The sequence below is a fragment of the Agrilus planipennis genome, unplaced genomic scaffold (assembly GCF_000699045.2).
Source record: "Agrilus planipennis isolate EAB-ADULT unplaced genomic scaffold, Apla_2.0 scaffold38, whole genome shotgun sequence".
NCBI classification, from domain to species: domain Eukaryota; kingdom Metazoa; phylum Arthropoda; class Insecta; order Coleoptera; family Buprestidae; genus Agrilus; species Agrilus planipennis.
The window spans coordinates 313582-324679 of record NW_020438882.1 but is presented as its reverse complement, the minus strand read 5'-3'; the positions used below and the strand labels follow the sequence as shown (position 1 = coordinate 324679).

The following is an 11098-nucleotide window of genomic DNA, read 5'->3' as shown; positions in this document are numbered from 1 at the left end:
CTATTTTCATTCAAAATACTTAATCTTAATATATATAAAAGAAATATGAGTGCTGTCAGCGCATGGCAAAGTAGTATTACGTGAATGAAAGTTAGTATCAGCAATTTCTTATGCTGCAGTGTACGATGTATTGCATACCTATTTACAAACAATTCCTTTAAATTTTAATCATTGATTACTATACATCTATTAAAAATCATAATGGCCGACATCAGTGACAATGCGACAACAATTGAAAAAGAATGATGGCCGACAACTGCAACAATTAGAAAAGAATGATGGCCGACACTACGTCATAGTGGAGCAATAAACATGGCCGGGGGCAGGGGGAAGAATTAGTACTAATAAAAATAATAATAACTTAGTATACCTATGTATACCTAATACTTTCTAATCGTAAGTTAATTTTAGTAACAAGAAGAGGAGAAGTAACGATATGTTTTCTTAAGTAGTTGATAATAAATTTTTCTGTTTATCAAAAAAACTATCCATCAGATAAATTATAATATAATTACATCTGTTATGTAAAACTTTATACGTATCGTCATATACAGCATTGGTCTTGAAATTATTAAGTACTTAAGGAACAGGTGCTTATCTAATATTAAAAGATAAGATGGAAATACGTCAACGCATACGTAAAAACACACCCTCCCCTTTTAAAATAGTATTGTAAATTGTAAATAGGTACCTATTATAATACCTACATTCGTTGAATGGTTACTTTTTACTGTTACAATAAATATTTCACTTCTTTTTATTCGCCTTTATAAAATTGTCTTGTGCTACGTTATGCATATAAGTAAAAAATTCAAGTTTGTAAAATTGTGAATATAAATCACCCTGTATATGTATGTCAGACTTGAAATATTACTTACAGGGTGTAAAGTCTAGAAGTCACAAACATATTAGTTCACTTTTTACGTACATGTAAATTTCCTCTGTGTAATAGTTGAACTTTTTTAGGCAAATTTTAGACATTAACACTTAATTTTTGTTCATTTCACAACTATTAATTTTGTTATTATTATTTAGCTTAGTTAATCAGTTGGTAGTATTGTTTACTTTTACTTTAGTTGTCATCGTTGTCATAAATAATCAGGCATAATAATCATAATCTTGAGTGTTTACTTTGCCCTTGTGATACTGAATTTTACCTTATTTGATAATAAAGTTCATTTATATAGGAAGTTGCTGCACTATCCTTGATATTTTAAATAAAGGCGTTGTTTACTTACATTCATAAGTGAGCGACAAGACGCTATTTTAACTTCGTTTGGTATCGATGTTGTTGTCTTCAAATGTGAACGTGAATGAGAACTAAGATCAAAATGTGGAAAATGCCAAACAAAATAGATATTGTAAATCAGAAAGATGAGTGTTTTCACGAATTAATGGAAGAATGTAAACATTTACCTCCAGGAGCGAAATTAACCCTTAACCTTAGAATAAAATTGCAGAAGTTTACTCGTGAATGTAGAAAAGAAATAGTGAACAGAGTCAAATCAGGATGTGCCCCATTATTTATTGCATGCAAAAAAGGTCAGACAGAAATTGTAGAGTATCTAATCAATGTTTGTGGAGCTGATATTGAACAAAGGGGTCTTTATGAAGTCCCTGAAGATAGGTAAGCATCCTATTAACATGTATATTTCTCTTCCAATTTTTGGATTATATATGTTAAAGATCTGTCCATTGTGTAACTCCTTTGTGGTGTGCAGCAGTTTCTGGTAAACTAGATGTGATAAAGTGTTTAGTAAACAACGGTGCAGATGTAAATGCAGTATCTGATACAGGTTCTACTCCTGTTCGCTCTGCCTGCTTCATGACACATTTTGCAGTTGTTCAGTACTTAGTAGAAAAAGGAGCTGACATTAATAAACCAAATTATAATGGAGGAACCTGTTTAATAAATTCAGTGCAGAGTGTGACTTTATGTACTTTTCTTTTAAAAAATGGGGCACACGTTAATGCAAAAGACATTCAGAATAAAACAGCTTTACATTATGCAATACAAGAACATAGGTAAGTGGAATGTGTAATTATTTGTCTACAAGGTAATTCCTATATTTAAGAAATGATTGCTGATTTTTCTAGCTAGGATAATGTTCAATTTTTAGAAATTGATAATATAACTGGTTAATTCAGTTTATTTCTTTTTTTTTGTCATATGTGTGTGAAATTTATCATCTATACCATTAAGTATATTAATCTTGAATTATCTCAAGGTTTTAAATATTTATTTTACAAATTATATTTGTATTTAGTATCACTTGCCACACATAATGTGGGATTATTACAAGTATGTTTAATTAAATAATTGGACTTCTCTAGGTATCTAAAATAGTTACAAGTGGTCCTTAAAGTTATCAAATTTCCGGTTTTAGTTATGCAATTACAGTTGGACTGCTATTCTAGTTGAAGGTTCATAATCGATAAATTTTGTAGTGCTATTTGTCTATATTTCTGTCATGCCTTAATAAATTATTATTTGTACCTTAAGAATGACGATGACCTTATAAAAGCTATTTTGAAATACCTATTTACTTTTTGTACAAAGAGAGTGTGTAAGTGTTTATTGACCAATACTATTTTCATTCCTTTTAATTGAATAACACACTTTTAAGTGAAAGTGTCGTATATTTATTTGACTCAGCTCAAAGGCCTTTTTGTGATTTTAGTAAAATTTTATTGAAAAATATAGTGAATATGTCTTTTGTTTAGGTTGGAAACTACTCAGTTACTTATAAGGTACGGAGCAGATTACAATGCAAAATCAAGATACGGAGATGATGCTTTACAAACTGCTTGTCTTAAAGGAGCAATTAATATTTTCGACTACCTAACAGAAGAAATACCTTATTCAAGTGAGCAATTAGTTAATGCACATGAATTGCTAGGTTCAACCTGTTTAGATGAACAAAATGACATTATATCAGCTATTCATCATTGGAGGGTGGCACAGTATATGAGAGAGGAGATTCATGGTTGGTTATCATAAAATAATTTATATCAAAAATATAATTTTAAAATGTTTTAGGCCTATTACCAAAAACGCCTATAATGCCCCCTCGCGCTGCTTTTCATTATCAGACTGAATTTCAATCGGCAGAAGAATTGGATAATGTAATGACTGACTTGGATTCAATTAGATTACAAAGTCTTTTAATTGTTGAAAGAATACTAGGACCATATCATAAAGACACAGTTTTTAGGTACTATGTTTTTAGTGTGTCAAGTAGTTCCTTTTGGAATATTAATTGGAAATAATCTATTTTATCAATATTAGTGTTTTATTTCAATACTCTAATTTAATTGATTACAGGCTAATGTTTCGAGGAGCCGCTTATGGAGATGTAATGCGTTATCAGAAATGTATAGATTTATGGAGAAGAGCTTTGGAGATCAGGGTTGAAAAAGATGGTATATTTTACTCAGACACTTGTTTTACTGCACAAGCAATAATTCGCCAGATGATAGATTTCAATGAGAAATTTAAACAAAACGAAAACAACGAAAGCAGCGATCAGCAGAGATTTGAAGATGTTGTTGCCACTTTTAGACTTTTAACCGAAGATATTGAAGGTAGAAAATGTACAAAGTTTTATATTTATACATATAAAATAAAACCGATTGAAACTAAACAATTTAAACTTTTATTTACAGAAGCTCAACGACTACTAAAAATTCGGCCAGTTTTCAAGAGACAAGTAGAGAATTTCGATAGAATCCTTAAATGTATCACACACCTTATTTATTTACTACTTCAAACAGCTAAAACGGAAGATCAAATGATTTTTGTTAAGCAAATAGTGACTAATTTGGTGTGTATAAATCCAACAAGCGCCGTGACAGAAGACACTCTTCTTCATTTGTGTGTTTCAAAATCTAATACAATTAGATCCAGTTATTTCTTGGAAGAAGTACCTATGGTATGATTAAAAAAAATGTATTTACTGCCTATATCATTATTTATTTTTAATAAGTATATGTGTTAATTTGAGATGATACATCAGTAACAAGATGATTGTCTTTCTATTTTTTGTTTCTTTTAATTTACTTCTCTTGAAGGCTATATTTCCTAAGCTGGATGTGATACAGTTTTTATTGGACTGTGGATCTAATGTAAACGCAAGAAATGAAACAGGGTGCACCCCGTTGCATGTTGCCACGATGCCCAATAATAATGATACAACAGTAAGTTTGCTTTACATCAGTAATTTTACTAGAAAAGATATTACTTTTAGAATTTTGTTTTTTGAAACCCCATCTGTAAGAAAAGTTATTCATTGTTTTCTGTATTTGTTTTCTTAGCTTGTGAAGCTTCTTCTTCATTATGGTGCTCACATTGATCAGCCAAATTCATCAGGAGACTCTCTCGCGCGTAAAATACAAAATAATCGTTACACCAATGATATACCTATCTTCGACTACATCACCCTGAAATGCTTCTGTGCAAGAGAGATTGCAAAATACAAAATTAATTACAAAAATCAAGTGCCAAAAACGCTAGAGAGGTTCATAGTGCAACACGAACCGTAGCGACATACTTTCGAGCTTATTTTATTTTTTTTACAACGTACTTTTTTTTAATGAAAATATTAATTAAAAAAATACTGTCGAGTGCATTCTATATTATTGTCTTGCAATACAAAACGAGACAGACTTAAATAAATCATGATCTGAAGAAACAATTGGCGTTGGGAAAACGTGTACTGACTTAAAAATGTAGAATATTTTGCACGTTTTGTAGTACATATAAAAAAGAAATAATTAAACTATTACAGACAGTCGTGCTTTGTACGTTTTACTTGTGAGGTTTGCCAGAGTAGTCAAACTCGTTTCGGCATTGTAATGATAATGTACTTGCTCTTTCAGCAAATACTCGTGAAAAATGTGTGATAAATAATATTCTTTTTAAGTTTTAATATAGTTGTGATTCATATTCGTGTATTTAATGTTATTAATAAATAAAAATGTAACTGAAAACGTATTTTGTCTTTTATACTAGCATTAAGTACAAAAAAGGTAACATGTTTAAATATATTTTATTCTCCATTGAAAAAGATAAATTTTACATTAGAAATTTGGCTAAAGTGTCTGTCTTTGAGAATAAGTTTTTAAACATGTCTGTCCATTCCTTGTGCCATGATCTTTCAATTTGGTCCTGAATTCGTACTTTTGTGGCTTTATGTAACTGATCTTCAAGATCTAAAACTTTACAATTTGCCAAACACTTTTCTTGATACTGGTTGTAAATAAAGCATTTGAAATCAATAATCACTGTTTCAATCATTTTTGAGGTCTCCCCCAATAAAACCAGTGATGTACAATTCCACCAATCCCAGGAGATAAATTCTGCAGTTTTATTATTTTCCTCATTGCTATCAAAATTATCTACTATTTCATCTAACAGGTTTACTGGAGGTGATTTTATTGAAGCAAGGAGAATTCCTGTTTTAAGTACATCAGCTGCATCAAGTGATTTCTTAATAACTTTGGGACCATAATTATTGGTTTCAATCTGATCAGTAAAATTTTTAATGGTAATTGCATTTTCCTCTTGAGTATTTGTCAAGTTTTGTTTGCTTTTTGAGATATTATCATCAGCTACATACTTTATTGAGGGAGTTAAAGAATTTCCGGGCATTTTGCTTACTAGATGTACAGCTCCTAAGATAGTTAAAAAACCAATAGCATACGTTGTAAGCAATACTACAGATACTCCACAAATGTACTGCAAAAAGTCATTGATGTTAATTGTTTTTAAAAGATTTTCCAGTTCAGTGTATGTGAACCAGCCCCTATTTCTTCCTTCTTTTGTGGCAATGATTTTTTCTAATTCAACTAGTTTCTTCCAGAAAATACAATGATTAACATGAATATCCCATTGCTAATGAAATTAAAGTTAGTAGAAAATACCACGACCTATGTTAAAAATTAAATACACTTACAATTGCTTCAAGAAATTCTTTCTCTAACTGAATTAGTCTTATTGCTGAAATTCTACCTGACGCAGCCCATTCCTTAATAAAAACTTGGTCTTCTTCTCCATCATCATGCAAAAACTTACTTGAAATCATCTATAATACATGTTACACTACTTACATCGTAATCATAATAAAAAATACTTGTTTGCCTTATCAATTCTTCTAGCATACACATACTATATAGTAATTAACTTACCAATGATACTAGAAACAATTCAGAAGGTAAAGCTTGTTGCAGATAATCAGGATTAATTAGTTTTAAACGTTCCAAATAAAGAACAGCAAGAACTAAGGAACATGGTGATACACATGCATTTCGTGAAATTTTAGCAGCATCGTTACATTGCAGTCTTTCTAGTGAATGTCCATGTTGGGGTTGAGAAAACAATTCGGCAGCCAATTCTTAAAATACAAAAGTAAGACTTCTTTTCTTAAGCGGTGTGTAAATTCTCACCTGTTACTGGTAGACTCAAACAATCTGTTTTTGGTATTGAGCCATAATATAACGTCTTCTTTATTCTTTGTAGAAATTTGTTATGATCTCCAAAAAACTGAAAATTATTTAATTTCATAATGGATGGTTATTCTGTATTTTATAAAACTAACCTTAAAGCGTGCATCTTTGGTCTTCATAGGCATATTTGTAAACGGTTATAATGAACAAAAAATTTCTAATTATGCCCAAATAAGAGACACTATGAAGCGCATGTAATATGTAATGTATCAGCTAGAAGTCAAACGCAGCACCTTGACAATTAAAACTTGGATCAGCCGATGATTAATTAATGAACATAGATAATTAATGAATTTACTTTTCTAAACTTTGTAAAAGTGGCTCATTTATCCGAAGTCCATGAACCATAGCAATATTTCTATAAAGAGTAATGGGATTTACACAACGATTATGTTATATAATTTACTAAAACCGTGTACTTTTAAACTGCAGATTTATTTGCTATAAACTCATACACTTGATAGACATAACTTGAAAAATTTACTTAAACTTAATTTTATTGGATGGTGTTATTTAGTCACATAAGTTGTTTTCATTCCGGTATTGTTATTTATTATTGTCTACTTGTCAACAGTCAAGTGTCAGATCAAGAGTTTAGAAAATTGATATAATGTTTTGATAGCGATAACTGTAAAACTGGATAATTAAAGGATTAAAATTTATTGCATAACAACAGTATTAGCATACAAATGTTTATAATAAACGATGCTCCAATTTTGGAAGAAATCAGGTAACTTATTTTGAAATAAAAATATATCATTGAAAATTAAGGTTAAATTGTACATTCTAGGCCATAAAGAGAAAATTAATATTTCTCCTATAAGAAATGATTCAAATAGTCCTACACACTCAAGATTTGACGAAAATGCTTCAAATATTTATGAAGATCAAACAAAAAATGTCAATGTCAATCTTTTAGAAGATGAGGGCCTTTCTGACACAGGCAAGTTAAATAGTCTTGGAAGTCAATAAACCACTAATTTGTATTTAATTAGATGGGTCATTTTTTACATTAGTTGACATTGGAATTGAGACATGAAGTTTAGTCAGGTAGGTAGTACTGACCAAGTAGAATCGTGTGGTAGCATTAATTCCGTGCGGAAACCAATGTAGCTTGAGATACAGGCCCCTAAAGTTATTTAATCGGAGGAAATTTCGATTGGTACGGCCCTGGCTGCAGCCCTTCGTCAGCTGTTCTCGCCAAATATGCATTGATGACGTCATTGTTTAGTTAGGTAGATGTATGATAGACTCGAGTTTGTTTAATGCCCCTGCCCGCCGAAGGCGGGCTGATACATTAGAATAATGTTAGGAAGATATGTTTTAGGACAAACGATGTTTGGCGGGAACAGCTGACGGAAGGCTGAAGCCAGGGCCGTACCTACCGGAATTTCCTCCGATTAAGAAAACTTTAAGGGCCTGTATCTCACTCACATTCATTTTTAAACAAATAATAAACAAAATTCTAGTAAATACTACTACACTACTTTACTTGGTGAGTACTACCTACCTGACTAAACTTCATGTCTCAATTCCGATGTCAACTAATGTAAAAAATTACCATTAGATGTTTAAGATTATCGATATAACAGTTAGTTTTTTACTCTTGAGAGAATTTGAATAAGTAGATAAGATACAGGCATAATTCCCCATGAAAATTGAATATATATCAAACTTTATTTTATAGTAAAGTACAGTAAGCAGTTATTAGCTTGTATAATTGTTAATATGACTCTCAAAACAAATACTACAGACATATTCTTATAATTTTTAGAAGAAAGTGATTTGGGAAAGGATCATTCTCGTTTATCTAAAACTCTCCAAGAAGTGTTCAGTGATAGGTCTGCATTAGATTACTTTGTACAATTTCTTGATTCGAAAGATTGCTCCTCTTTGATACATTGCTGGTTAGATATTGAGGACTTTAAAGCATGTGTAGATAGAGAAATTAGACATAGAAAACGAAGGAATGGGAATGGCTGCAGTCAAAAATTTTTGTCACCTGCACGAAGTATTAAGATAGACCATGATAGTTTATCAGTAAGCACAGATGGAGATTCCTTCACGATTGATTCATGTAGTTTGACTGAATTTTCGTCATTAGAAAATAAACCAAAGATAGAAGAAATTAACTGCAGTCTTCATGATGAAAATTGTAAAAAAAGCGATTCTAAATTAGAAATATTAAATATTTATAATCATGACACAACAAAAAAAGATGGATCATCCAGTAATACTGACGATCCACAGGACGATCTAACAGAAACGGCTTTAAGAATTTTTAAAAAGTATATTTCTTTAGAAGCCGATGAAAACATTAATTGTTCTGAGGATATTCGAAAAGATGTGATAGAAAACATATGCACAACAGAAAAACTGGTAGACCCCGATTGTTTTACAAGAGTACAGAATTATATTTATGAAATGTTGGATAAAGAATATTTTAACTCATTTCTAAACAGCGATTACTTTTGTAGACATCAAATAGATGTACTTACAAGTGGCAATGTTACACTAGAAGATATACTTTTTAACGAAACGGCACTATTTTATTTCATGGAATTCCTTGAACAAGAAAATCAGCGACATTTGCTTGAATTCTGGATTGCAGCAAGCAATTTTCAACAGCAGTTGCGAGACCAGAAAGACTTTTTAGATCCTGCAGAAGTACAGGGTGATGCTGTGGTGCTGTATGATAAATATTTTTCACTTCAAGCTCATTGTCCATTGGGGTTCAGTGATAAAGTCAGATTAGCTGTAGAACAAAGTATTTGTGGAGAAAATGGTGTAAATTATGACTGTTTCCATTTACCTCTGAAAATAGTTGAGAAATACTTGGAAAAGAACTACTTTAAAAATTTCTTGTGCTCTCAGTTGTATTACAAATATCTTTCAGAGCTTATAAATGCCGTTCAAAATTCGTGTTCACATGGTGCAAATAAGCATAAAAGAACTCCATCAGATTGCAGTAGTGAGAAAAGCTTTAGTACAACAACTACATTTTTGGCGATGGAAAACCCCAATAATAAGTGGAAAACTGATAAAAAAGCTGCCGATATGAATATCGATACAAGGCAGCTGTACGATCCCGATGCTTTATGGAAACGACGAAAAAAACACAGGCTCTCTTTAGGAAGAGTAAACGCGTTAGGACGATACGAACCTGATTTTGAACCTGATCCTGGAAAGAAATCTGAATCGAAATTAAGAAATGTGGTAAGAAAATTTGTTAACTTAGACGAAGATAAGCAGAAAGAAGAAATGGCTTGGCAGGTCGCAGAAATGATTATTAAAGACATAACGAGTATTACTCTTAATGAACAAAAGCCTTCCTAGTCATAAGAAGCATTTTTATTAATTATATCTTCATTTTTAAATACGAACTTTATTCTTATAAATAAGAAAGCAGAATTAGTATTTATGATATAAGGATATTTATAATAGTGCTCTTTATTTTTCAAATATTTACGGTTCTCTATTATTCATTAAAGCAATAGATAATTTAATTAAAGATAATAAATTGATTTTATACCAATTGCTAGGCAAACTGAATGATCAATTATGTGGTTTTTTTATTTTTGATATATGTAATGCACAAGTATTAGTTAATTAATTTCTTCTTTTCTCAACTAAACACTTTTCATTTCAATATAAGCCTCTTTTTAAATTAATTGTTTGCATTTTTATGAAAGAGTGGATTATATCTCTGATTTTATAGTCATAGTTCAAATTTTTAGCAAACAGTTACATGACACTTAATTATTGTAGTTCATATGCTTGATTGATTAACAGAACCATCAATATTGGAAAAGAAGTTTTATTAAAATCAGAAATGTTACAGCTTGTAATATCTACTGTTATACCATTGTTTTCATTTTATACAATTAGAAAGTTATTTTTAATACACTTACTGAATTTCTTCTAAAGCTGTCTTTATGCACAGTGCTACCTTTATTTCTACTTCATATTGTGCCAATTATATTTATGTTGATTACTTAATTTGTATAATTTTATTATATTCTGAATGTACATATTATATTTAATTAAAAAAAGGTATCTTTAATGGTGTACATTTAATGTATTGATAAAATGTGATATTGTTAAAAATGTATGGAAGAATATTTTTGTACGTTTGTGGTGTGATTTCAAAATAGATTNAAGATTTGGGTCACTATTTCATTTTTAGAGAGTTCTATGCAATCGCGTTTATAGCACCACAATCTCTTTCTTTTAACGTTCTTTATAAAAAGAACTCTCGGCTCTTATGCTCTCCTAATACCAAAATCCGAAAATTTGAAACGCGCGTTTTATAAACTATTATGCAACCGCAAGTCTCTACGCTGCTATTATGCGTTACAGTAGGTGGTTTTCTGGGTTTAATTCCAAATTAAAGGGTTGTAAAATATCAATGTTTTGTCACAAATGTTACGAAACATCCTCAAAGCTCTTCAGAAATAGAATTTTTGATCTTTTCCTATGAATTTACGATTTCTTTTATATGTATGCAACTTGAAAGGAAATGAAATTAATTTTTTATTTTATTTTAATACTTTTCTAAATTCGATTTAGATAAGAATTAATTTACTATTTTCAT

The 11098-nt window shown here is 30.5% G+C and overlaps 3 protein-coding genes across 3 annotated transcripts; 2 read left to right on the top strand and 1 right to left on the bottom strand.

Moving 5' to 3' along the window:
* The first annotated feature begins 968 nt into the window (after positions 1 to 968).
* LOC108745245 (protein fem-1 homolog C) lies at positions 969 to 4993 on the top strand. The gene is made up of 8 exons (XM_018481385.1): positions 969 to 1627; positions 1687 to 2025; positions 2725 to 2987; positions 3041 to 3215; positions 3326 to 3585; positions 3667 to 3932; positions 4072 to 4197; positions 4315 to 4993. Exons 1-8 carry the CDS (start codon positions 1314 to 1316, stop codon positions 4540 to 4542), a joined length of 1971 nt encoding a protein of 656 aa, XP_018336887.1. The 5' UTR covers positions 969 to 1313; the 3' UTR covers positions 4543 to 4993.
* Positions 4994 to 5029: 36 nt separating this feature from the next.
* On the bottom strand, positions 5030 to 6876 carry LOC108745247 (protein CNPPD1). Its single transcript, XM_018481387.1, has 5 exons — positions 6597 to 6876; positions 6445 to 6541; positions 6187 to 6392; positions 5955 to 6083; positions 5030 to 5893 (listed from the first exon to the last, which is right to left on the bottom strand). Exons 1-5 carry the CDS (start codon positions 6627 to 6629, stop codon positions 5075 to 5077), a joined length of 1284 nt encoding a protein of 427 aa, XP_018336889.1. The 5' UTR covers positions 6630 to 6876; the 3' UTR covers positions 5030 to 5074.
* A 186-nt stretch (positions 6877 to 7062) lies between these two features.
* LOC108745246 (A-kinase anchor protein 10, mitochondrial) lies at positions 7063 to 10171 on the top strand. Its single transcript, XM_018481386.1, has 3 exons — positions 7063 to 7234; positions 7295 to 7447; positions 8279 to 10171. Exons 1-3 carry the CDS (start codon positions 7210 to 7212, stop codon positions 9838 to 9840), a joined length of 1740 nt encoding a protein of 579 aa, XP_018336888.1. The 5' UTR covers positions 7063 to 7209; the 3' UTR covers positions 9841 to 10171.
* Positions 10172 to 11098: the final 927 nt, after the last annotated feature.